Below are 25,296 nucleotides of genomic sequence, written 5' to 3' on the forward strand. Positions count from 1 at the left end.
CTTTAATAACCAAAGAAAGAGTTGCGGTTAAAAAAATCATGAATGACATCCTCGCTGTTTACTTTTATAAAAAAAATTTGCTACAGAAATTTCAATATCGGTCAACTATTACCTTCTAAATCATAACAAACACAAAACAGTCTTCAATGCGTCATCCTGAGGAAAAGCATATGTACTTAACATTTTAAATAGGCTGTTTCGCCCACAAACTAATTTACATGGTTAATATTGCTAAAATAATTGTACGTGAGCGTACGTGCGCGTGCCTGCGTGTTTGTGTGCTTGTGCGTATGTACGTGCGCGCGCGCGCGAAGGAGCGCGTGTGCTTATGTGTGATGCACATGAGCAAACGAATGGTGGGCAAGTCACTTCTAAATCCCACTGACATTTATTCATTTATTATGAAACCTTCAAATGCAAGCTTAGAACTCCACAAGGAATCACGATATCACACAAAAACATGCATCGCTTTTCCTTTTAACACACGTTCACAGCACAGATATGAGACTTATACAAAACTAATTAAACGTACAGGAAAATAGTTACTACATAATAAAAATTTACATCATATTTACATAATAAAAACACGCGTTAGCGCTAAATACCGAGATATTTCATTGTAGGCTACATGCCTTTGAAGGACCTCATGCAGTAATTTATGCACAAAGAAGCAGCGTTTAAAACAGGGTTGGGTATCCTTTTTCAATTGTTACAAAGCCCTTAAAAGCCACATTCAAACAAATCATATGAACAATTTTGAGTTTGTGTTAGGTTTGTTTGTGTCATTTTTTTTATTTATTAGTTTTTGAAATTGTGTGATGTACCAAATCAATTGCTCATATATAAGCTGCAGGCTCCCCATCCCTGCTTTTGTGAAAATATTTAAGTAGTGACATATATTCTAATACTAAATCTGAATTTCCTTTCATATTGATGTTATAAAGCAATGTCATGCTATAATATACATTTGGAATTATTCATTTTGACAACAACTGCTAAGCAAAAATGTATACACTTTTTTATAAGGTGCACAGTGCAGCTTGTGTTGGGTTAATGAAACCCTTTGGGACACTGCAATCTGTACTTCAATGTTTTTAGAAATGCATGGCGTCGGGTTGGAATGCTCTTGCACGTAGAACATATTAATTATAAAGTTTAGATTTTACTTCACTTCCCCTCTAAGCAAGATAAACACATACTGCTCTTTACCGATTTTTAAAGGGTGACAAGAAAAATCATTATTTGCGCGTTCTTCCAGCTGTTATACAATGTGATGAATTTAACATGACCAACACAGTACACCTCATCCATAACCATAACACTTCTGTCAATCAAAAGTTTCCTCCCCTACATTATCTAGTATCAAGACTCTCATATGTGACCTGTGTTTATGGGGCAACTTGCTCCCTATCACCCATATCCAATATATATGTAAAAGAAAATCACTATTCGGCTGTTTTGTTTTCAATAAATACATTGACATATTATTAAATATAATAAAACCAAATAAAAAATAAATATTAAAGTCAGACCAATTGTGATTTTGCTTTTTAAATATAGAATTAATATAAATAAATTGTGGAGGGATTTATGGATACCGCATTGACCAAGTAGCTTGACCTCTGGTTGGTGACGTCTGGTTTGCGACTTCTGGGCTAGATCAATGAAAGAAATGTGTGACTCTCGATAATTAATGTCAATGCTTGTTGGGCTGTATGTTGTCCACAGGCATAAAACAGCACACTGCACTTCATGGGAAAAAATGGAAAGTTGTAAAATTACAATCATCTCAACTCTCAAACAGAGTTACTCCTGCAGGTGAGTGGAACCGAGGTACGAGACACCTCCATGTGCACGGTGGACATTGGGAAGCGCTCGCACTCCTCCTGTAGAGGGCGACAGCAGCAGTACTGGAGCACCTCCCTCACCTCCTGCCTGAAGTTGGAGTTGAGGAATCCATAGATGATGGGGTTGATGCAGGTGGACGACATGGCTAGGAGGTGGCAGAGCGAGAAGAGCAAGTTGTGGTGGCACACGGGGAGCGCATCCTGGTTCCAGTCGGACACGGCGTTGAAGATGGTGAGCGGAAGCCAGCATAGGGCGAAGGCCGTGATCAGGGCCACCAGCATGATGTTGATGCGACGGCTGTGAGTCATGCGCTGGTTCTCGGGCTTCCTGGCACGGTCCAGCATGTCTTTGCGGTGACGTAGGCGCACAATTACTCTGACGTAACACAGCAGGACAAGAATGAGGGGGCCGCAGTACTGGAAAAGCAACAGCCACGTGGTGTAGGTCAGCCGGTGATGCTGGGAGGGCCAATGCTCCAGACAGGCCTCCATGTGCAAGGACGCGTAAAGGTTGTGAAAATTGAGAGAATTCGGAAGCATGGATGAGTTAGCAGGCGAGACGTAATGCGGGGGTGGCGTTTCGTGAAAGAGAGCAGACTGAGGCAAGATCACGTTAGCGTAGGGCTCGTTCGTGAGCAACTGAAAGGCCAGGAAAGGCGAAGAGGTGAAGCAGGCAAGAATCCAGATGATGACAACGGCTGTGTAGGCTTGCGGAATACTGGGTTTCCAGCCGGCAGGATTAATGATGAGCTGGTGTCTCTCCAGGGCAATAAAAACAAGGGAGAGGATGGAAACGGTCACCGACATGCATTGAATGAAAGGCACCAGCCGGCATAGCAGTGACCCAAACACCCAGTGGTCCATGAGCGTGTAGATGAGTGTGAAAGGGAGGCAGAAGACACACACCAGAATGTCAGAGAATGACAGATTACAGATGAAAATGCTGGTGACGTTGGCTTTCTCCCGGCGCCGAGTAATTATGCAGATAAGGCCGACGTTGCCCACCAGGCCCAGCACCATTGTGACGCTGTACCACACCACCAGAAACGCCGTGAGGACGGGAGGCGTGTGACATTGCTCGTCGTGGCCCAGACCAGACAGGTCTGGGAGCAGAGTCTCGTTCGAGCGAGCCTCCTCCCATGGCAGCGGTCGCGAAGGAGACGTGAGGTTGAGGGGAGGCGCAGAAGGAGGGGGCTGGCTCGCCTCACCACTGAAGGACATTTCGCCAGCACTTAAGGGTCACCAAACCCCAGGTTGAAGACATCCATCTCAACCCTTAGCAGGTTATCGGCATCTATGATGGAGGGGGAAAAAAACAACATCACTCAAAGGCCAAAAGATCTACATCAGGTGCATGGAAAAACAACTTAATGCAATTTCTATAATCTTTTTCTGGCTCCATAGCCAAAGCTTTATCACAGTTCATTGCATTTAGTGTCGAAACTACCATAAAGTAGATTCATGTAATCTGACCTTTAAACAGCAGCTACATAATCATTTGAACAGTCTATTAGCTCATTATAAGAAAAAGAGTGTCTCTTTCATTGCAGTGATGACCCAAGAGTGTCGTGTTTTGTGGTCCATAAAAAAAAAAAGTGGACCAGCCAAGACAGCGTTTATAGTACAGGTGCCTTTACTTTTTATTCTTGAATTCAATAATACAGCAAAACAGTGGTTGTCAAAAAATTTTTCACCTGAAAAAAAAAAACAACACTTGGTTCTCCGAGTACCACCATCATCACCAACATTCCAATTCTGTAACGTAACTAATTTAAACTAACTTCATTTGAAAAATAAAAGTCAAAACCAACTATTACAACCTTGGTGGAAATGTTTGTTAAATACAACTGAACTGCATTTTGGCAATCAATCTTCTCATGTACTGCTTGAGCCCACATGTTGCACCTCAAGTCTCGATGCAGTGGCAAAAGAAAATACAACAATAACATATTTCTAATAGAGCGCTTGATGGCTTACGATGCAACCAAGGTTCCGCACCCCTGCACTAAAGGAAGATTTCACGCGACTATACGTATGCCATCTCGCACAGTACACTTGCTAATCCATCTGGATAGTATATGACATATTTAATCCCTCAGTCAGGCTGAACGTGAAAAGCATGATGACAGTCAATGGACCGTGCTCACAGTGCCGGCAGAGACTTCTGCTTTTCAAGTAGCACAATGTAGCGTGTGTCAAAACAAAAGGGCACGACATTGTCAGAATCCTAAAAATGGATTGTCGATGTCTTCCCCCAAAACATTTGCCGTATAAATCCTGCATGGCACATACAATGAGCTTGTCATTTTGCATTAAAGGCCCGTACGAGTCGCTATCAGTCACTTCACAGTGCATCATTACTAACGCACAGTGTCAGCGTGTTGAGTGAGCTGCAGGCGAGGTGGCAGAACATTGATGTGGCTAAACCACAAAAAAAAATCAACAACAACCAAAAAACGTCATTACAGAGCAGATGGAGTAAGTCCTCAAAAAAAAAAAAAAAAAAACCCTCACTGCGCTAACAATGTAACACTCTTGGAAGTCTGTCGTTTAGTATTTGAGAGCAATGTGACCTGGCACCAACCACAGTGTCCACTGTATTCTTCCTCTCATTTAAAGCATCGTTAATCACCAATCAGCCCACAATGACAGAAAGTTAAATAAAGATAAATGATGATGAATTTCTGATGAGGATAAATGACCCCCCACACCCACTTTGTTGATTCGCTTGTGGAACCCATGAGTTAGTGCGGCATGCAATTTTAATCTATTTTCATTTTAATTGGCACTGGCACCAGTGTGGGTCCCTTGATGTCTCTGATTACTTTACACCAATGGCTGTAATATCAAACACTCTATCATGACAGGTTAGCTTTGTAGGACTACAATTATGCACTGGTTGGAGGAATCAGGAATAAAAAAGTTTATCTGCTTAGCTCATAAAAGAGAATATTGCTACAATTAAAAAATAGATCAGAATAAAACTCAATTCAGGGATAAAAATGAATCAAATACTATAAATGATCAAAATTACAAAAAAAGAAATATATTATCTCAGCTCACATAACACATCCATCACAGTGCAGCAAATGAATACGACAATAAAATAAAATGAACTATCGACCAAAAGTTAGACATTAATTGAAGAGAATGGATTTTTTTTATTGACCGCACCTTTCCAATTATAATTCATTTTTGTGATTACAGTCATGCAGCACACCAAGGACCACAAGTAGCCTGCAGGCCTATTCTAACAATAGTGAGATGGTCCAATTTTTTTTTTACACTAAAATAAAATAATAAAATAACACATTAAAAGTGAGTTGTGTTGCTATTCTCTCTTTTATCATACTTTCCTCAATTCAAAAATGACAATTAAAAAAAGTCGTATATTTCAAAGGTCAACATTTTAGTGTATGATTAAAGCACAGCATTCATGAAAACAAACGGTTGCAGTGACAATAAGACGATTTTACATAAATAATTTCAACAAATTTGTTCTTCAAGAAGTATGTATGCAGTTGATAGCCCTTCGGCTTAATCAGTACCTGAGAAGTAGCTCTGGGTTCCAAAAAGATCGGCGACCCCAGCGACAAGATATAAAATAAAGTGCCAAGGTAGATTATTTTTTTATATGTAGCGGCTGTAACATAAATCTTTCAGTTATTGGTATTTTCTCATATACTGTGAATTCTGCTTACAATCAGCACACCCCCACCCTCATTGCATGACTTATATCTGTGAATTCATGTGCACACACGTGTACAACTCTTCCTCTCAGCATTTCCACATGCATGCTCATCCAGTGATGCTATTCACATGCTGGATGTCCCTCCTCCTCTCCTGCATGAAGATGTGGGATAACAGCAGTCGACCAAGTGCTTGACCCAAGATAATGATCCCAGCCTCATTATTCACTGCTGGGGTTTATTGTGTGTGTGCTACAATCCTTGCAATTAGCCCACCACACATTAAATTTGTGTCTTTTCATCAGAGTATGTGTAACTTGTTGGAAATCTAAGCAGCAAGTGTGTGCATATTCTTGGAAAGCATATTCTTTAAATGCTGCTTTACTGTTGGAGGGAAACAGCCAACATGTGCACATGCATTTACTTATTTTCTTAAACTCTCTAAATGCTTAAAAAATAAAAAAAGATGGAAAATAAAAATTCAGATAATCTACCAGAAAGATAAGCACGATCATATTTTGTTAGGGAAAAAAAACAACAACCCAAGGACTCACATTTTGGATTTGATGATCCAAGCAGGTTTGAATCCAAAGACGGGAGTTGGAAGGAGGCGAGCATCCTGAAGAGTGTAATGCCTTAGTGTGAGGCAGAGCTGAGAGGACTTTGGCTATTATTGGGCTGAAGGATCCCTCTGGGTTGCTGAGACCCTCGGTGCGCCGAGCTCTGCTGGCACACTGTGGTGACTATATTCAATTGCATGCTTGAAATAACACGTGCTGCAAAATTAGAAAGCATTGGATGTTACAAGAAAGAAGCAGGCAAAATGTATGTGCACGGTGGGCACCCACAAATCTTTCAGTTTTTGAAATTACCCAACACTGAGGGGGCACTCTGCCAACTGAAGACTTTATTTACTGGTGCACGTAAAGAATATTATGGTGTGATGTAATCAAAACAGTGGTGCCTTGAGGTACGAGTGACTCAACCTTTTTTCAATACCAACCTTTGTTCAATCCATTTTTTTTTGGCTTTGACTCGCAATCTCAAACGTCAGTATGTAACTTACTTCACATTAAGCACAAGTTTGGCAGATTAAATGAGGGAATAATTCTTCAAAAAAAAGAATCTTCTATCTTATGCAAGCATACTTATGCTACCACAAAATGGAAAACGCCATAGATAGATCTCTAACGAATAGCATGAATAGTCGGTTTTCCGAACCCTTTGAGCAGCCGGTATTTGTACACAAATGATGGCGCAACATATGTAGACAGGCAATAGAATATCTCTTACATGCATATACATATAACATATCTTATATGCGCTATATATCCTCATTAAAATGAAAAAATGAATGTTTTGAGATAGCCACTAAAATAGTATATATATTTAGTACAGTATGTTATAGTAGAAGTGCAGGTATCTTGAGTATATCATAAAAAGTATGTGTTGGAAGTACTATGAAATTTAATTCGGCAGTTACAACGATCTTAAAGACCATAGTTTGCTTTTATAGTTGACAAGTGCGAATAAGTAGCCTAGCACATCTATCTTTGAAGCCTAGTGACGCACTTGCAGTTAGGACTAATTATGCAGGAAAAATGTGAGTGCATGTGTTTGTAAAACACAGTGCATGTAAAGTGATCAACACAAATTGAAAGCTGATTTATCCACTGTGGGGCACATGAGGGACAAATCGAACTTTCAATCACAGGACACAAATAGCTACTCTCCTGCTGTATCACATGCCTTATGGTGGTTGTCATGGCAACCCACCTTTTGGAGGGGTTTTCAAAAAAAAAAATCTTTGATCAACATCAGCAGCATGTAACAGGAACCACATTAGTTTGCAGCAGGGGAGAATAGACTAGTGATGGATAACTTAAAAGCTGGGGGGGGCAAAATGTCATCACTGCTTTTTAAATATGGACGGAATACATGCATACTCTATTTGCAAAACATGTTCTATATTTTGTTCTAGATAAATAGATCAGCATTGTCTAGATAGCCATTTGAGTTGCATTATAAAAAATCCACTATCCTAACAAGAATAGTGGTTGAACCAAACAACAAAATAACCACACATTGCGCAAAAGGCTCTCACAAATCCAAAATTGCTGAACAAGAAAACATCATTAAGTGGATTTTCACACAAATCAACTCACACAAATATTATTAAGGTACTATTTTTGCCCTGCATTCTGTTCCAAATCTGAAAGAAAAAAAAGGCCATTCCAAATAGAATATTTATCAATGCTTTTTTAAATAATTGTGGGGCTTTGTAAAAATAAATAAATAAAAAACATCTTTATAATTTATATTATTTTAATTGAATGCGAATCAAGAGGATAATCAGTGTGGTTGCAGGCTGCATGTTGCTTATCCATGGAACACATGTTGGAATGTTTGGCACACTTCCAAATGTTTGTTGTCACGCTGCATTTGAGCACCTGTCACAACAGCCTTTTTAGAGCTTCTCGCCATTCTCGGCAGGAATTGTATGTTTTATTCATTGGCTGGTGAAGGGATACGTGCAGAAAAATATCAGTAAAATTCAACCAAGCATGCAACGCTCCGCTCTGTCTCTTTGCCACCCTCGCTTGGTTTCATCTGACCTCTTTCTCCAGACTCTACAATTCTACCGCTACGCTTGACTACACTGTAAGAAACAAATTAAAGAAACCGAAAGCAGTTAAGTAGTCCGTGCAAGGTGCAGACGGAAATATGTAACTGAACTGTAAAACATTGATGTCCATTGATATATGCTGTCCTATAAAAGAGAATTGACTGTTATTGCCATGGCAACAAGACATCACCTGCTATAGCACTTAAATTGCAGCAGTCCAGCAAGAGCACCTATAAGGGGGTTTTAACACTATAGCAGTGTTTACATATATATTAGATGTCCATCATTTGCACAAAGTTTGTTGCACATTTAATTTATCTGTGAAAATACACAGGCAGAATGAAAGAGGAAACTTAGCAACCACATGGTGAGTTTTTAAAGCTTTGCAAGCATTAAATGTGGCGGAGATCCACTGTTTGGATCAATACCCCTAAAACGCTTTTTTTTTTCCTCTGTAATTGATCTTTTGAAAGCAATATTTTCTATTTGCTTGCTTTCTCCTCTAGAGAGGAAAGCTATACCTTGACGCTAATTGCTCAAAAATAAAGGGAAAGCTCAACAAACTTTCATCAGCAGATGCCAGCCGAAGCTGGTAAAGGCTTTTTAGAAGTCTTTCACACATAAAATTATTTGTATACATTTTTAATTAATCCCAAAATTATTTAAAATCAACTTTATATAACAAAGCAAAAACAGCAATTACTAAAAAAGCAGTCAGTATAAAATATAAAAATTCGCTGGAGTTGTAAACATTGGATAGCGCAGCCAAAAGGCCTTCAGATTATCACTTGCATTGCAAATAAAAACTAATTTCAAACAATCACATTAAATGCATATGTACAATTGCATAGTTGTTTTTCTTAATCCTGACAAAGTAAACATTTATTTCCTCACGAGTCGCTGACGTGAGTAGGTAGGGTACAGTTTTCGCTCTCAAAATCCATCGCAATACATTACAAAAATAAATTAGTGCGTCAATGAAGAAAACAAAGCTGTAACTGAATAGGAAGAAGCTTCTTTGGTTGCATAAACTGCATTTTTAAAAAGCGTGACTTAACTGTGTGACACCCCATACAATGTTTCCCACATGAATGGATAAATGGGATAAAGCGGAATACCACAGTGGTAATAAGCTGTAAGGCAAACCCATACTTGTGCATTCCATCCAGAAAGTGTTCAGTACATGCAAACCCTAAGGCACCATTATATCATGTGCAAAAAAAACCCCATCTTATTTGCAGTCTATGTATATGCATACGACAACATCCGTCTCCTTCTATACAAATATGAGAGCTGAAACACAAGGGGGGGAGTCAAAGATGAGCATTCATGTCTACCCAATTTGCGTCTTCATAAAAGCAGGTTTGCTGAAGGGCCAGTCGTACTGGTTGGGGACGGGTCCGTTCACATTGCACTCAAAGAAAGAGAACATGGGGAACCAAATCCGAGCCCTCCGGCTCTGCTGATAGGCGCGAGTGTTGGCCAATGTGTGGTAATAAAGGAAAAGACGCGTGGTGATGTAGAAGGCGATGAAGACGTCGATGGAGTAATGTTCATGCGCTGCCAGGATGAAGAAAATCCCAAAGAGGTTCAACACCCAGGAGATGGTGTGGATTAAATTCCATGTTCTTGGAGTGTCTACCAAAAAAAAAGTTGGAGGACATTATTGCTTTATTATTATTTTAAAATTATGACTTAATCAAAATAGCAAACAACTTACTTTAATTTGCTTATTCAAAGCCCAACTTAGTGTAAATCAACACCGCATGCGAAATAAACAAATTTAATTAATAACACAGCCATGAGTCAAACTTTTAGTGCTGTGCTTTGAGTCAGTCTCACATACACCATCTGGCTGAATGTAAACAGTCATTATCACACCAAATATGTGTGATTCAATCACTAAAAACAGCTCCCCCTCAATACTATTGATTCAACATTTCAATTGCGTTCATATGGTGTTTTTTCTGTCTTGAATTTCCAATTAGATGTTACTTTACATCAAAATTGTCAATTTGTGTGGTTCAATGCTGCCTTAACTCTTTAATAAATCTCACAAATGTCTAGACAGAAATGTAAATAGAGGCTAAAAATAACAAGCTGAGCGAGAGTGAGTGATTTTGACATCCATTAAGGGAGTTCAAATATGTTTTAATTGCTAACTATCAAGCCTTTATTAAAAATTCAAGTAGTTGGTTATTAAAGATTTATATCTTCAGAACAAATGGTTTCCAGATGGATTGGCACAAGGAAGACATAATTACGTCCATGTTTGTTTACATTGATAACAAAAATCAATACTTTTTTTTTTTTATTCTTACATACCAATATATCACTCCTCAAATGTTTGTGGTTAATCCCAGAGTGTGACTAAAACCAAATAAATCAAAAACCAAGGCCATGTTCCCTATAGGAAATAATGAAATCTGATTAATCTGTTATGGTCTGGAATCTCGGCAAAGAAAAAATACATTTTCTGTAGAATAACTATAGTTTTATGTATGGAAAACAGTTTTAAAATATTTAACAAAATTTTATCTTTATTAAATATTCTTGATGGTGTATGGAGGATGGAAATGAGGGGAGAGAAAGGAGCCATTGTTGTACTTTTTTTTACCATTATGAAAAAGCCTGGCACATAGCACTAAAATAAAGTTTCTTTGCCTCTGTTCCGTCCATTAATCGGAATGTATAGTCCGCATTGTTTCATTTGTTTATAAAAACGTACCCCCCCACACACACACACACAAGCCTCTCTATCTGCAGCTGAGTAAATAAAAACCCACAGTACTTTTTGCATATACAAGGCAAATACTCTCAAATTATTCCACTCACATTCTGTCACAAAAAAGTTGAGCAAGGTAATGACGACCGTGTGTCCACTGAACATGTAGTCTCCACACGTTTGGACGCCTGTGAGAGTCATACCGAATCCGACCCAGATTGTCAGCGCCCTCTTTATCTTTTCCATCGAATCATCATACGTCTGAGAGAACAGAAGAACCTAGTTAGCAGCAGTCATGCGGTGACTCACAGCTGGAGCGGCAGATCCTCAGGCGACAATTCAAAAAAATCTCTAATCCGAGTCGACAGAACGCGCATGGAAACTTCTCACCTTGCTGGCACACTTGAGGTGATGGCCAGGCACGGAGAGCGAGGTGACAAACATGGTGCAGCAGCGAAGTAAAAACACAGTACCCATGAGAGAACACAGCCGCCTAATGAGAATCGACCTAAATGCAACACAAAGTAAGGTTGGCAGGAGACAGACAAAACTGCATTTGATTATCACCTCGACCAAGTACGAAGGCGTGATAACCGAAAGATTGTTAACCGTATGATAAGTGTGTGTTGGAGTCAAAATGGAATGAACTTCTCAGATGACACCAACTGCTTATCGTATTTGATTGATTATAGTATCTGTGACTTTGAGTGTGTATGGCTTTAAAGAGCATTGTCTGGCTGTTCTGTGATTTGAAGTTTTATGGCTTTGGCAGCTCAAGTAAATGTATTTATTTTATCATGTGTTTATTTTTATTGTTTTTTAATTCTTTAAATCATGTTTGGAATGAAGATTCATTCATCATTTTCTTACCCTTAGTTCAATAAAGAAATTGAATGTGCTTGGGTAGCCGTGTCTATTTTTGGCAATAGGGGTGAACAAATAATCAAATTCAAATCGACATTGAAATTTTCTCAGATCACAAAGGTTGCAATTTGAGGGGGGCAGCCTCATTTTGGTTGACAGGTGTAAAATTCAACCCTCATTTTCTCCACCCTGTTAGGTTTAAAGCAATTGTCACCATCCAAAAATTAAAACTATGAGGCTGGCATAATCTAATTATCCAAACGTAGGATGCCAGTTGAGGCAATATCCCGCTTGGATAGGTTCTGTGTAAAAGGCACAGGCGGAGAATTGCTTCTTTATGGCTCCGATGTGCCAACTTTGCGGATTCCTACATTCCGTAAAGAAGATTTTGTGGAGAGAGAAGGCATTCAATTTTCAAAACCATATAGAGGAGACCTGATCCTTTCTTTTCCCCATTGAGTCTCAATAGAAGTATTACCCCTACATTTTGAGAGTCCTCTCAGTCTAATCCTAACGTGATTTGCCATTCGCTATACGACAGAAAGTAGACCGTGAGTAACAAACAGACATACCAACTATTCCCCCCCTCGAGTTAGAAAAATACATTCCAATCAGTATTTTTGGAGTCAAGATAAGACTCCATAATGATACCATACTGTCAGCTGTCACGGTTACATAAGCACACTTTATAACGTGTTGTAAAATTGTTTGTGTTGATTTATGATGTTTTCTTGTTCTTGCATTAGAACACAGGCTCCAACTGCAATTTGCAAAAATACGGCAACACTTGTGTTAGTGGAATCAATTTGATTTCAAAATTGGTCCTGTCATGTCACCTTTCGTCGCTGGAGTTGTGTTAAATTGCGAAGACGTTTGTTGACGTTAATGGCATTCTTAGAAACAATTCTTGGGGTTATGATTTTGATTTCTTTTTTGTTGTGAGAGGAGTTATCTACTGCCTGACTGTGCATGCTGTTGAGTACAGAAATTGCCACTCGCCACACAAAACACAAAGACAGTGCTGTGATTTCTGGTGCCTGACTGTGCTTCCCTGTTTTGCAGTATTTGCTGTGTTAGCTTGGGTAAAATGAATTGTACTGCGTCATACTTTGGTGAAACATTATGATGGGTGGAGCTGAGTGTTACCTGTGTTTATGAAGCAACAGGATAAACATTAGCATGGAGCACAAGATGAGGCCACAGGTTTCAGCCATTGCAAAAGCCCAAGGGATTCTCGGAACACTGTCAGGGGTTAAAATACATTTGTGTCAGCATGCAGATTAGATATGGGGCCAAGGTGCAGAAGAACTATGGTGAACAATCTAGAAGTTTTTTATCAGGGTGCATGGAGAACTGATACCTGTCCAAGAAGATGTCAGGAAGCGGGGGATATGTCCTCATGTCTGGTACACGCTCGTGTACGATGACCATAACAAAGGAAGTAAAGCCAAAGACTAAAAAGACATAAATGACACTCAAGATGGTCTTCCATACTTCCGGGTCAAGCCTTCCGGCTTGGTGCTGCCGACATCTTCCGTTGGAGTGTGTGTGACACAGACTCGCTCCGGAGCCGTATTCGGCTCGAGCGCCATTCCTCTGTCGGAGCTCAATGCCATTCCCAGAGAAGTCGCCCCTGTCGCATCGCCACTCGGCAGCCGCGGTAGGCCGCAGTGGGGGACTGTCACTCTGCTGGAGACCCAGCTCTTCCAGCTGGGCTTGGTTCTGTCTTTGAAGCTGGCGGAGGGATATGGCCAGCCTCTTGATGTCCCCCAGCACAGTGAGGCTCAGAGGAGGCCCGCGTAGGTCGGCCTCAGTCAGAGCCAGAAGACTAAGCCCGTCCAGGCGGTGGTGATTGCAGAGCAGATCCACATAGTCGGCGAATCCTTCCTCCTGCAACCAGTGGGCTACCTGCTTGTAGCTCCAAGAACTCACACAGCTCTCTGGTGCCATGCCACTGCAGAGAGACGCACAAAGACTGACTCCATGATTTCATAGATGCTTTGAAAGCTCAAAGCTTCACCACTTGAAAGAAACAACAGGTTTGTTACATCACTCAAATGAGCTGCATTGATGTTTCTTTTTTTTCTTTCTCACCTACTCAGTGCGACTAGATGAATATTTCAGCTTTTACCAGGGTAAAATTGTAGCGTATAAGCTAACAGGGAGCAAGCACTGTTTTCATGATTGCTTATTAAGCAACCAGTGTTTAATGTAGAATAGAAAAGAAAAAAAAAAATCCCTCAAAAAATAAAAGAAGAAAAAAGATGGCTTAATACTATCACACAATGGAAAATGCCATGGAAGGGCTAATGAATAGCATCAATGTCTGACTAGCACTACTGCAGGCTTGCATTCTGATGACGGCATACTTTGTGGAATGGGGGGAAAAAAAAACACTTTTTGTATCATCCTACTCCGGTCAGATGTTCCCTTCCTGCTACTGATATGCATTCAGATTAAGTAAACTGTCCTTGTCCTTTAACCTGCAGATCAGACAAACAGAGCGTAGTCCATTGAGCTCCTCCTTCCGGCTCAAAGGTCAACCAGACCTGCCAAACCTGAACAGATTAATTACAAATGTAGGGTTCCACATGCTGGTAGGCAGCACTGTACACAAAGTCAACACTTGGCAGGACACTGTGTCATTCTTCATTACGTCTTTACTTTTTGACATACATTATACTGTGACAGCTGGTTTGTCAAGGCAGGAATCATATTAAGATGCAATATCATCTCAATGTTAACTTTGGCTACAAAGAAATTGCCTATAAGGTCATTTTAACATGTTTTTGGTTTCGACAGACAAAACCGCAGACATTTCTCTGTATTAAGTTCATTGGGAAATTCCATGTGACATCTCCAAATGATGTCACATGAAGCAACCATCTGAAAAGCAACAGCAACAACAACAACCCTAACCTAGAAGACTGAACAGTTGATAAGACAAAGTAACTTCAAGAATGGCCTGTTTTAAATTCCTTGCAATTTATCACCAAGCATTTCTAATCAATTAAACACATCTCATCTCTTGTTATATCATGGGTTGTCCTGATGTAACCACTAATTTTCCCTTGGGTGGCTTGATGGATAAATGAAATGCCAGCTATCTAGAGAGAACATTCCAAATTCATTTAATTAGAAAAAGAAAAGAAAAAGTTTGCCTGGGCAAATATTCTTTCAGGCAATTCAATTTAACTCCTGCAAATGTTCCCATGTTGAGTTAACCATTCCATTTAGAGTACCAGATAAAAAGCAAACCCTCAAAAACCTCTGGGGTAACAAGCGTAAAGTGTCAAGTAAGGTTCTTTGGCTTGTTTAGTCACACACTGATACGCAAGACGTGCTGAGACTCACTTGCACAATATGGGCCTTTCATCCTCTACAGCAAATTATAAGATAACTTCTGATACTGTAAATTACAAGAACTGCAACAACACCCCGAGGGCAAAACAAATTAAACAGGGCAAAGTCATTATGAATACAGTAATGTACAGTACATCGCAGCAATACAGTAGCAGACTAAACAACAATGTGAAGCTAAACAAAATGAAACCAAACAATAATGTGAGATCACTAGTGTGCAGATGCAAATAAAAAAACTTTGGTAGGAAGTCGAAGTAAATTTTCTTACCAAAGAACCACTGTTAATGCTTGTGTCGGAAAAGGGAGAAGGAGGTGAGCTGCCTTCCTTTCGCATTGCGGGAGTGATTCATGTTTTCGTCTTTCACAACTGGGCTACGTCAAACAGGAAGTTGCAATGACCAACAACAGCAGACAAGAGGAGCACCAAGCGAGTCTTGAAGGCTGTGTCTCAGGCGCACTGCAACCTGTTGGCCAAAGAGGATTTGTGCAGAAACAGAACCTCTCTCTCTCTCTCTCTCGCTCTCTCTCTCTCTCTCTCTCTGTATATATGTATATATCCTCAAGTTTGTAATATTTATATTACGTATATTTATAGATAGATAGATGGATGGATGGATGGATGGATGGATGGATGGATGGATGGATGGATGGATGGATGGATGGATGGATGGATGGATGGATGGATGGATGGATGATAGATAGATAGATAGATAGATAGATAGATAGATAGATAGATAGATAGATAGATAGATAGATAGATAGATAGATAGATAGATAGATAGATAGATAGATAGATAGATAGATAGATAGATAGATAGATAGATAGATAGATAGATAGATAGATAGATAGATAGATAGATAGATGCCCATCTGTTTGTCTTCATGCACAAAAAAGGATGAACAGATTTTCAAACAAACATGACGCTTCACAAATTTCTCTCAATTAATATTTTTTAACAGTCTGGATTTAATTGAATTTCCGTTTTATGGAGTGCTTTTGTTTTGAAACTTAATGAACAGTAAAAGTGTTGACTGAAAACAAACGCCGGACGGCCAAACCTGTCTTTGGCAGTCAAGTGGTGTAAAAGACCAACATAGCATGTGAGTGGTTTAGTTTGGGGTTTCAAAAACAAAATCTTTCTCTTGGTCATGAGCGTTGTTTCAGCAGTGAAACGTGACACTGAAGACTCCAGGAAGGGTAACGAGAGAGAAGATTGCACGGAGGGTCAGTTTTCAACAGAGATTTCGCTCCAGCAACTGGTGGAAATTTTACATGCAGCACCTCGCTCATGTCGTCATGGAGACGAGGTGTGGCCTAACCTCTATCTGGGAGATATGTGAGTATACAAGCCTTATGTGTCAAATACTGAAAGCCTCAAGTTTTTAATGCTTGAAACAAAATAGAAAGAAAGAAATGTGTAGATGACTTTTGGGATTTTTACGTAGGTCCATGTCTCATGACAAATTTGAACTGTGGAAGCTGGGCATCACTCACGTGCTGAATGCATCACATGGTAAACTATGCTGCAAAGGCAACGACGACTTCTATGGAACCACGGTGAAATACTACGGTGTGCCAGCCAATGATCTACCCACTTTTGACCTTTCACCTTTCTTCTACCCCGCTGCTGCCTTCATCGACCAGGCTCTGACGTCAGGAGGTAATGTGTGATCCTGCTGTGAAAGCCTGCCAATATTTGCAACAAGCTCTTATAAATTGTCTTTATCCCAAGGACGGATTCTGGTGCACTGTGCTGTAGGTGTAAGTCGCTCAGCCACCTTGGTTCTTGCCTACCTGATGATTCACCATCACCTCGATCTCCTGTCCGCCATAAAGTGCGTGCAGCAGAAGCGCTGGATCTTTCCAAACAGAGGCTTCCTGCAGCAGCTTAGGCACCTCCAGCAAACCCTGCAAAGAAAAGCAAAGACAGTGCCGTAAATAAAAATATATCTAATAGCCTACTGGTTCACTGCTTTGCACTGCTGCTGTGACCCCAGCGTCACTTGGCCATCATAAAACGTCAAATAGCTACACAGTGCCAAATAAAGAGCAAGTGAGTTAATTTTGGAGGCCGGCAACGTCCATAGAAGCAGCTGCTTATGTCCTTCAGTGAGCAGCCTTTGGCAGTGAACTCACTCTCTCTCTCACTCACACGCTCACACACTGTTGTGGTCCTTGTGCCTGCGAGGAGATAATGTCAGGGCACAAGGAGCAACCGGACTTGGCGCTCATTAAACAACTTGAACTCGTTCTGGATTCCTGCACACTGGAGCTCACTGCTGTGGATGAAGTGTGGCCAAACCTCTACATAGGAAACATGTGAGTCACGCCTCAGTCCAGTGCAAGGGCACTTTGGAGTCAACCTAGATATCAAATTAATAATAGCAAGAGAGATACATTTAAATAAAAAAAAATAGCATTGCAAATGGCTCAGTGTAAATATATTATAAATAGATTCTCTACAACTATTATCATAATGATAAATAAATAATAAATAAACAGGACTTGCGTTCTCTATTTTTCTAGAGCTGTTGCACAAAATAAAAATACCTTATCCAAGCTGGGCATCACTCACGTTCTGAACGCAGCTCACTCCAAGCAGGGAAGCATCGGGGACCAACGTTTCTATGGCGACACTTGCATTTACTTTGGCATACCAGCAGAAGACTCAGACCACTTTGATGTTAGCCGGTACTTCAAACCTGCAGCCGACTTCATCCACAAAGTCCTAAAGAACAACCAAGGTGAGCACGTGTTACTCACTCTCTACATTTGTAATCTCGCATTTGGCTTTCTCCCTGCAGGGAAGGTTCTGGTACATTGCATTATGGGTGTAAGCCGCTCAGCAACCCTGGCGCTGGGCTACCTAATGCTGTGTCAGCGTCTCTCCCTCCATGATGCTCTGAGGCACGTCGTGAAAAAACGAGCCATTTATCCTAACCGGAACTTCCTGATGCTCCTCCACAAGCTGGATGAACAGTTGGCATTCAAAAGGAGGTTGTGTCCCCTCCTTTGAATGAACACCTTGATTGTTTTCACATCCTTTCTGCTGACTCCTCAACATATACATGACGAAAGGACAACATTTCAGGGGATGTTTTGAATTTCTATATTTCTCCATCCTTCATATAACCCATGAAAATATCAACAACTTTGTCTTTCTCAATTATGAATGTATATATTAATAAGGCACACTCTGTTTGTTTTTAACTGCACATACTAACTTTAACTATAGTTTGTCGTTGATGATCATATCAATTGTAATATACATCCTGTAAAAAAAAATCATTTCAAAACTACAAATTAAATTGTATCACTCATTTAGAAATCATCTCTATTCAACCAAAACCATTCAACTGTTTTTTGATTAGTTCCTATTCAAATTTCATATTCATAGTTCATATTTTGATTAGCCATATTTCCAGAATAAAACATTATCATAAGTATAAGATCAACAACACAATTCTAATTTAGAGAAATAATATATTTTATGATCATGAATGTTCAATTTGCATACTGTATGATTATTAAATATCACATCACATTACAATAGCATTTAAAGTGATTAATAATGATTGTTTAATAAACACAATATTTGATATGAAATTATTTTGTTTACTGCATATAAAGATTGCCACATACGATGGTGTTCAATCTGCATTATTATTAAAAAATATTAAAATGATAAAATGATTAGTTGTTATTCAAATGAATTATTAGTTAAAATGGCATTAATACATTTCATTAACTACATAGTGTTTTCAGTAGTGCCTAAGGCTAAATGTAGGTCATAGGGAAGGAAAGGGGAAAATCAAGCGGATAAGATAAAATAATGAATAAAATCATTTAAAATGCCACCAATTAATTAAAAAAAGTTATCAAAATGTGTTATGTGATGCTAAAAATAGAGCATACAGTGCTGGTAAATGTCAGTTCTTCTCCAAAGAAAGCAGCAGTGTTCCCCATAGAGCAAGGGTTCTTAACCTGGTTTCGATCGGACCCTAGTGGTTCGGTGAGTGGGTCTCAGGGGTTTGACAGACCCTCCACTGCGGAGTTAAATCAGTGTCCATGTCTACAAATGTTGCGCCAGCCTTCACGTCATCCTCCTTATTTTTGTCAACTGAATTTATGAGCAAATTATAAAGCGCATGTCTGTGTGCTAGACTTGAATATCTCAAAGGGATCCACCACATCAACGCCCCTCTGCAACAGAGCTCCAGGAGCTGCTGCTAAGAGACAGACCACCCACAGCACATGTCAATCAAGTGTGGGCCAACCTTTAAATTTGCAATTATCATGTGTGCTCACGCATACACACATGAGCATTGGCTTAGTAATGAGCCCTGCTTTTGGTACCTGGTCTCCAGTGGGGACTAACCCATTTTACCGTCATCAACATCATAATATTACCACACTTAAAATAAAACCCATCAATAGCAGCTTACAACTGTGTCATTTGGAGCAGTTCAGGTGTGTAACTTCTCCAAACAGGTCTTAATAAGCTGTCGTTGGACCTTACACACTTCCCTATAATCATTTTGCATACCATGCTTTGGACTTGGAAGGTCTCCAGTGACCGCTGGTGTCATTCTATACATGAGGTGTCACAAGGTTCCAAACAAGTTTGCGTGTCACGCTGATGGTGGAGTCACGGCAGGCAGCGGCCTAAAAATATCACGCGAAACACAAAGAGAGAAAGGTTAGCAGGTGTCTTTATGCCGATTGGGAAGGAAGACAAGTCCTGCTTGGAAACGGATCAGAAATTCTGGACAACTATATGACAAGTAAGTTTTGTGTAAATGGTTTTCTGCTCCATATTCAGCTTCGGACACAACTGAAGCTAATGATCGAACCTTAAGTGGGTTAAATGTTTTGGGGCATTTGAAATAGTTCATCTCTATAAGCATTGACTAAAAAATATTTAACTGCAAATTACGTTTAGATCATACTGCGCCATTTTTATCCTGCAGTAATTGAGGGATTGTTTGATTTTATTATCATACTTATTATATTACATATCTTTGGTGTTTACAGGTGAATCATGTCCTCCTGTACGGTAAAATCAAGAGGAAAGAACCCCTACACAGCTTTTCAAGTGGACCCAAACAGTGATTACATCACACCCGGTACTCTAGATCTGGAGCAGCTTTTCTGGACCGGCACAAGCGTTCAATATGCACACTTCAATCAAGTCTGGCCCAATGTCTTCATTGGGGATGAGTAAGTCTAAGTACTGCTGGAATTATTCTCAAAGACAAGAAAGGGGAAAAAAAAAAAAAAGATTTAGCGGTATGTGTTGCTTGGGAACAGAAAGACGGCTCTGGAGCGACCTGGTCTGAAGAAACTGGGTATCACGCATGTGCTAAATGCTGCAGAGGGGAAGTACAACAATGTGCTGACTGGCGCAGAGTACTACGCAGGCATGAACATCCAATATTTTGGAGTGGAGGCCGACGACAAACCCACGTTTGACATCTCCCAGTTCTTCTGCCCGGCGACACAGTTCATCAGCGAGGCCCTGAGACAACCACAGAGTAAGGGTGCAGTCTTGAAAGTCATGTAAAATGTACTTCTTGAATGAGTTCATATATACATATATATATATTTATTTTTTTAAGTCTTTAATATCGAATTTAAATACAACTGAACCTTACCTTTTATGCACAGAATATTTGACAAAAAAAAATGAAATCAAGATTCATCCATCTGCCACAAGCATTCTGTTAGTCTTCTTCTTTTGACGTGTTCCAGACAAGGTGCTGGTGCACTGCGTGATGGGTCGTAGCAGGTCAGCGTCACTGGTTTTGGCCTACCTGATGATGGAGCAAGGCTTAACTGTGGTGGACGCCATTGAGCACGTGAAACAACGCCGTTGCGTCCTGCCCAACCACGGTTTCCTCAAGCAGCTCAGAGCTCTGGACATCACATTGCAAGAACAGAAATTGAGACTTAAACAACAAATGACAGACGATCAACAGTCTTAATTAGGATCCGATTTAAAAAGAATTGAATATAATTCATATAAATAAGAAGCAGCATATGAGGTTGAGACTTCAATGTGAGTACTGTGAAGTAACCAATGAAATGTCTTGATGCATCTCAAGTACATTTCAAAAGTGTTATTCGCAAGGCAAAGTTACACAAAAACTGTTGAAGAAAAATGGGGGACATCCAACCCTTTATTTTTTCATTTTCATTATCCACATGAACATGAAAAGCTGAAGAAAACCCTAAACACTAATAAAAACGAAGCAACTTTCCTTGAATGCGACTTAAAACTAATTACAGGTAAAAACCACAACTAAAAACCAAATAAACATCAGGTATAATGAAAAATACAAAACTATTATAATCCCAATTGAAATTTACATCCAATAGAATTATCATAGATGCATAAACTCATAAAGTCTGCTCAAATAGAAGGTGAGAACTTCATGTATCACTGCTCATCTCCCCAACACACTTGGAATTCTCAATCGAGACTCTTTGGCAACTGACTGAGCAGGCAGTAAGGTTAGGTGTGGGTTCCTGTGTGCTTGATTAGGCTTACCCTGTGAGAGAATGCTTGACCACAAACTGAGCACGAAAAAGGTTTCTCATCAGTGTGGATTCTTGCATGATATCGCAAGGATGCCTTCGCTGAAAATCTTTTCTCACAAACTGAGCATGAGAAAGGTTTCTCACCAGTGTGAGTTCTTACATGAATTTTTAAGTTTTGCTTCATTGAAAATCTTTTCCCACAAACTGAGCATGAGAAAGTTTTCTCACCAGTGTGGATTCTTGCATGAAATTTCAAGTATGACTGCTGTGAAAATCTTTTCCCACAAACTGAGCATGAAAAAGGTTTCTCACCAGTGTGGATTCTTGTGTGCTCTTTTAAGTATCGATTCAGAGAGAATGTTCGGCCACAAACTGAGCATGAAAAAGGTTTCTCACCAGTGTGGATTCTTGTGTGCCTTTTTAAGTGGCCCTTCGTTGAAAATCCTTGCCCACAAACTGAGCATGAAAAAGGTTTCTCACCAGTGTGGATTCTTGTATGAGTTTTCAAGGATCCCTTCACTGAAAATCTTTGCCCACAAACTGAGCATGAAAAAGATTTCTCGCCAGTGTGAATTTTTGTGTGCATTTTTAAGTTTGTCTTCCGTGAAAATCTTTGCCCACAAACTGAGCATGAAAAAGGTTTCTCACCAGTGTGGATTCTTGTATGAGTTTTCAAGGATGCCTTCACTGAAAATCTTTGCCCACAAACTGAGCATGAAAAAGATTTCTCGCCAGTGTGGATTTTTGTGTGCATTTTTAAGTGTGTCTTCCATAAAAATCTTTGCCCACAAACTGAGCATGAAAAAGGTTTCTCGCCAGTGTGAGTTCTTGTATGATCTTCTAAGTTTCCCTTCACTGAAAATTCTTTCCCACAAACTGAGCATGAAAAAGCTTTCCTGCCAGTGTGAGTTTTTGAGTGCTTTGTTAAGGTTCTCTTCAGACAGAATATTTGGCCACAAACTGAGCATGAAAACGTGTTCGTGGTGTGTTGTTTCAAATTGTTTCTATTAGCAAAATAAAATCCACACAGAGAACATTGCCAGTTTTTGATTTGAGACTCAGCAGCAGCAGCAGCAGCAGCAGAAGCATGTGACGACATGTCATGACTCTCTGATGGTGGAGCTGCTTGTGATCCTCCACAGTGGTCTCCATCACCTTCTCTGGTCATTTGTTGACTTGAGCGGCAGCTTGGAGGCTCCGCCCCTTTGCTCACCTCATGTTGACCCTCATCTAAACTCTTCAAAGAGACACCAGCCAGTAGCATGTTGCAGGCATCCTCCTCCTCCTTTTTAATGTCCTCTCCCACCTCTTTATTACAAGGCCACTCTGGCTCTTCCTCCTCTTTTATGGTGCAAGGAAACTTCTGCTCCATTTGTTCATTGACGTGATGAAGCTCTTTGCCCGCATCTTTCCCTTTAATGTGAGTGCGCTCTGGCTCTTGCTGTTTAGGACGAATAGCTTCACTGATGTCTGCAAAACAAGACAACACACATCATATCAATGTATATGAACAATGAAAGTTACAGCTGAAGAGAAACTGGTAAGACCTATACAAGGACGTCTTCAATCGGCCTATCACACATGATTTCGATAGAATTCTACTAAAAATAAACACTGGAAGAGGATTCATAATAGAAAATAGTTCTTTCCTAAGCACGTGAGAGTAAGCTGTGTACTAACCTGCTCTGCATAACACAACATAAGGCTGCAGCCAAAGAGCCTCCAGTCGTTGATGACAATGGTCCTTTTCCTCCACATACTTTGCTGTAGCCCTTGCAAACATTTTCTCGCTGCAATCACGGTCAAGGCTAAGTAGCAACAGACACTTTTTCACATGCTGAAACAAAGAGGAAAAGACAACCAATATTTGTTTTAGTCATGAGGAGAACTAACAGAGAGCGTTTCAGTTACATTCTCCATCACTTCTGAACCTGTTAGAGTGGTGCTCACTCTGAGTTATTTGCAAGAACCACACAGGAGACAGTATGCCTTTTGAACACTTGCAAGTGGAGAAATCGTTCGTCACTGTGCATACAGCGATGTTCAAATGAAGTCTGACTTATGTTGGAATGTAACCTGTAATAATTAACCAAACGTGTTCTTAACTAAGTAGTAGAACAAAGTGCTAAGATCCTTTGACCACCATCCTGTCCACTCTCACCCCCACCCTGTTTCTCTCAATAAATATGCTCTTGCAAGAGGCCTGAGTCAGACTTCTTTCGATCATCGCTGTATGCACAGCGACGAATGACCTCTCCACTTGCAAGTGCTTACAGGGCACACTGTCTCCCGTGTGGTTCTTGCAAAATAAGTTAGAGTGAGCACCACTCTAACACCCTGACTGTTAACCCTAACAGAACCCTTTCTGTTTTGCCTCCCCTTTTTAATGTTTTGGTTGCCCAGACTACAAAGGTGTTGCTACACCAAACGGAGGGAACTTGGTACAGGAGCTCCATCATCTAATTATTCCAACAATCACAACACTTGTTCAACAATTTCTCCCACTTCACTGAGAATTCCTAATAGAATGAAAATAGGAGGCACTAATCGTGGGCAAATCGTTGAATATCAACTTCAACTAGTTACAACGTGCACGTAAAGCGACCCAATGCACGAAACGACATTTCATGTAGATCGGACCTGTTTTTGCAAATGATTACGCGTTATCTTCTAGTAAAGTGCACAAAGGAATTGAGATTTAAAATCGGGAGCATGCCTGTCTGCAACCATCAGTGCTAATCTTCGATTTTGAGTATTTCCACAGTACAGGCAAGAATCACATAGTACACAATATACATACAAGTAAACAACACAAAATGTCACCGTGGGATAGTGGGGAACGTAATTTCGATTTCTTAGTGTGTCTTGGCATGTGAAGATATTGACAATAAAGGAGACTTTGACTTTGATCAGCACGTGATGATGGCTCATTTGAGATCAAACATTCGTCGAGGATAATCAAGCTAAATATAAAGTTAGCACTGCTAAAACCAGCGGGCCGCACTTCCGTATTGTAACCAAGCAGTGCTACAAATAACGGTGCTAACATGATAACTAAGTCGTAACTTACCTCTTTCGTCGTTGCGGTTGTAGTGTTGCCAAAGTTTGCGATGCACGTGTTTACCTAATGCAGTCGTTTACTTCCTGCTACGTAATGATGATGTCATTTGAGTGAGTTCCCGGACGCCCTCTAGCGAAGGACCGTGGGACGTTTTTAATTATTCATTCATTATTCATTCATTAATGTTGGTGACCAGCAAACCGACATTACGTGTTCGAAAAACATTTTGTGCACGTTTAAAAAAAACTCAAATCGATTTTAATAGCATACTAGCGTGCGCTTGTCGTGCATGTTTAACACTAGAGGGACATGTTACGTAACAACAATGCGCACTCGTGAAATTGAGTCCTCCAGCAAATGTTAAAGTTCATTGGATAATGCCACATTGTTTTTCCAATGTGGGATCCTATTTCAAAAGAATTTAATATAAATATAATGAATACAAATAAGAAGCAGCATATGAGATTGAGACTTCAATATGGGTACTGTGAAGTAAACAACTCTTTAATGAAATGTCTTCATGCATCTCAAGTACATTTAAAAGTGTTATTAGCAAGGCAAAGTAAAAAAAATGTTGAAG

The 25,296-nt window shown here is 40.0% G+C and overlaps 6 protein-coding genes across 8 annotated transcripts; 3 read left to right on the forward strand and 3 right to left on the reverse strand.

Annotated features, from left to right (window-relative positions):
* Nucleotides 1-422: 422 nt before the first annotated feature.
* npy4r (neuropeptide Y receptor Y4) lies at nt 423-6,215 on the reverse strand. Its single transcript, XM_088384892.1, has 2 exons — nt 6,091-6,215; nt 423-3,141 (listed from the first exon to the last, which is right to left on the reverse strand). Exon 2 carries the CDS (start codon nt 3,066-3,068, stop codon nt 1,797-1,799), a length of 1,272 nt encoding a protein of 423 aa, XP_088241018.1. The 5' UTR covers nt 3,069-3,141; nt 6,091-6,215; the 3' UTR covers nt 423-1,796.
* A 2,573-nt stretch (nt 6,216-8,788) lies between these two features.
* LOC148393253 (sphingomyelin synthase-related protein 1-like) lies at nt 8,789-17,843 on the reverse strand. Its single transcript, XM_088385417.1, has 8 exons — nt 17,691-17,843; nt 16,910-17,023; nt 15,383-15,578; nt 13,112-13,705; nt 12,898-12,993; nt 11,278-11,395; nt 10,998-11,148; nt 8,789-9,800 (listed from the first exon to the last, which is right to left on the reverse strand). The coding sequence occupies exons 4-8, from the start codon at nt 13,699-13,701 to the stop codon at nt 9,496-9,498; spliced, it is 1,260 nt and encodes a 419-aa protein (XP_088241543.1). The 5' UTR covers nt 13,702-13,705; nt 15,383-15,578; nt 16,910-17,023; nt 17,691-17,843; the 3' UTR covers nt 8,789-9,495.
* On the forward strand, nt 16,173-17,071 carry LOC148393254 (dual specificity protein phosphatase 13A-like). 2 transcript variants are annotated; one of them, XM_088385426.1, is made up of 3 exons: nt 16,173-16,451; nt 16,561-16,775; nt 16,875-17,071. In XM_088385426.1, the coding sequence occupies exons 1-3, from the start codon at nt 16,264-16,266 to the stop codon at nt 17,051-17,053; spliced, it is 582 nt and encodes a 193-aa protein (XP_088241552.1). In that variant the 5' UTR covers nt 16,173-16,263; the 3' UTR covers nt 17,054-17,071. The 2 variants fall into 2 exon arrangements, with proteins under 2 accessions (XP_088241552.1, XP_088241551.1); XM_088385425.1 differs by having other exon boundaries at nt 16,176-16,451; nt 16,848-17,071.
* LOC148393255 (dual specificity protein phosphatase 13A) lies at nt 17,089-18,721 on the forward strand. Its single transcript, XM_088385427.1, has 3 exons — nt 17,089-17,434; nt 17,642-17,859; nt 17,920-18,721. Exons 1-3 carry the CDS (start codon nt 17,310-17,312, stop codon nt 18,129-18,131), a joined length of 555 nt encoding a protein of 184 aa, XP_088241553.1. The 5' UTR covers nt 17,089-17,309; the 3' UTR covers nt 18,132-18,721.
* A 1,047-nt stretch (nt 18,722-19,768) lies between these two features.
* LOC148393256 (dual specificity phosphatase 29-like) lies at nt 19,769-21,997 on the forward strand. Its single transcript, XM_088385422.1, has 4 exons — nt 19,769-19,899; nt 20,150-20,335; nt 20,426-20,649; nt 20,867-21,997. The coding sequence occupies exons 2-4, from the start codon at nt 20,157-20,159 to the stop codon at nt 21,097-21,099; spliced, it is 636 nt and encodes a 211-aa protein (XP_088241548.1). The 5' UTR covers nt 19,769-19,899; nt 20,150-20,156; the 3' UTR covers nt 21,100-21,997.
* On the reverse strand, nt 21,264-24,868 carry LOC148393257 (uncharacterized). Of its 2 annotated transcripts, XM_088385416.1 has the most exons (4): nt 24,726-24,868; nt 23,336-23,492; nt 22,962-23,125; nt 21,264-22,892 (listed from the first exon to the last, which is right to left on the reverse strand). In XM_088385416.1, exons 2-4 carry the CDS (start codon nt 23,436-23,438, stop codon nt 21,630-21,632), a joined length of 1,530 nt encoding a protein of 509 aa, XP_088241542.1. In that variant the 5' UTR covers nt 23,439-23,492; nt 24,726-24,868; the 3' UTR covers nt 21,264-21,629. The 2 variants fall into 2 exon arrangements, with proteins under 2 accessions (XP_088241542.1, XP_088241541.1); XM_088385415.1 differs by having other exon boundaries at nt 21,264-23,125.
* Nucleotides 24,869-25,296: the final 428 nt, after the last annotated feature.

Source organism: Syngnathus floridae, chromosome 9, assembly GCF_059516105.1.
Source record: "Syngnathus floridae isolate MCC-2025c chromosome 9, RoL_Sflo_1.0, whole genome shotgun sequence".
Taxonomy (NCBI): domain Eukaryota; kingdom Metazoa; phylum Chordata; class Actinopteri; order Syngnathiformes; family Syngnathidae; genus Syngnathus; species Syngnathus floridae.

What these genes read in the sequence shown, in the direction of transcription:
- npy4r (XM_088384892.1), bottom strand. Translation starts at nt 3,068, where the DNA reads ATGTCCTTCAGTGGTGAGGCGAGCCAGCCCCCTCCTTCTGCGCCTCCC.
- LOC148393253 (XM_088385417.1), bottom strand. Translation starts at nt 13,701, where the DNA reads ATGGCACCAGAGAGCTGTGTGAGTTCTTGGAGCTACAAGCAGGTAGCC. An exon ending in CCTGACATCTTCTTGGACAG is followed by an intron (nt 12,994 to 13,111) that starts GTATCAGTTCTC and finishes AACCCCTGACAG; the next exon opens with TGTTCCGAGAATCCCTTGGG. An exon ending in ACCTCAAGTGTGCCAGCAAG is followed by an intron (nt 11,149 to 11,277) that starts GTGAGAAGTTTC and finishes CTGTTCTCTCAG; the next exon opens with ACGTATGATGATTCGATGGA.
- LOC148393254 (XM_088385425.1), top strand. Translation starts at nt 16,264, where the DNA reads ATGAGCGTTGTTTCAGCAGTGAAACGTGACACTGAAGACTCCAGGAAG. An exon ending in AACCTCTATCTGGGAGATAT is followed by an intron (nt 16,452 to 16,560) that starts GTGAGTATACAA and finishes ATTTTTACGTAG; the next exon opens with GTCCATGTCTCATGACAAAT. An exon ending in CCAGGCTCTGACGTCAGGAG is followed by an intron (nt 16,776 to 16,847) that starts GTAATGTGTGAT and finishes CTTTATCCCAAG; the next exon opens with GACGGATTCTGGTGCACTGT.
- LOC148393255 (XM_088385427.1), top strand. Translation starts at nt 17,310, where the DNA reads ATGTCAGGGCACAAGGAGCAACCGGACTTGGCGCTCATTAAACAACTT. An exon ending in AACCTCTACATAGGAAACAT is followed by an intron (nt 17,435 to 17,641) that starts GTGAGTCACGCC and finishes CTATTTTTCTAG; the next exon opens with AGCTGTTGCACAAAATAAAA. An exon ending in AGTCCTAAAGAACAACCAAG is followed by an intron (nt 17,860 to 17,919) that starts GTGAGCACGTGT and finishes TTCTCCCTGCAG; the next exon opens with GGAAGGTTCTGGTACATTGC.
- LOC148393256 (XM_088385422.1), top strand. Translation starts at nt 20,157, where the DNA reads ATGTCCTCCTGTACGGTAAAATCAAGAGGAAAGAACCCCTACACAGCT. An exon ending in AATGTCTTCATTGGGGATGA is followed by an intron (nt 20,336 to 20,425) that starts GTAAGTCTAAGT and finishes GCTTGGGAACAG; the next exon opens with AAAGACGGCTCTGGAGCGAC. An exon ending in GGCCCTGAGACAACCACAGA is followed by an intron (nt 20,650 to 20,866) that starts GTAAGGGTGCAG and finishes GACGTGTTCCAG; the next exon opens with ACAAGGTGCTGGTGCACTGC.
- LOC148393257 (XM_088385415.1), bottom strand. Translation starts at nt 23,438, where the DNA reads ATGTTTGCAAGGGCTACAGCAAAGTATGTGGAGGAAAAGGACCATTGT. An exon ending in TGTTGTGTTATGCAGAGCAG is followed by an intron (nt 23,126 to 23,335) that starts GTTAGTACACAG and finishes CTTGTTTTGCAG; the next exon opens with ACATCAGTGAAGCTATTCGT.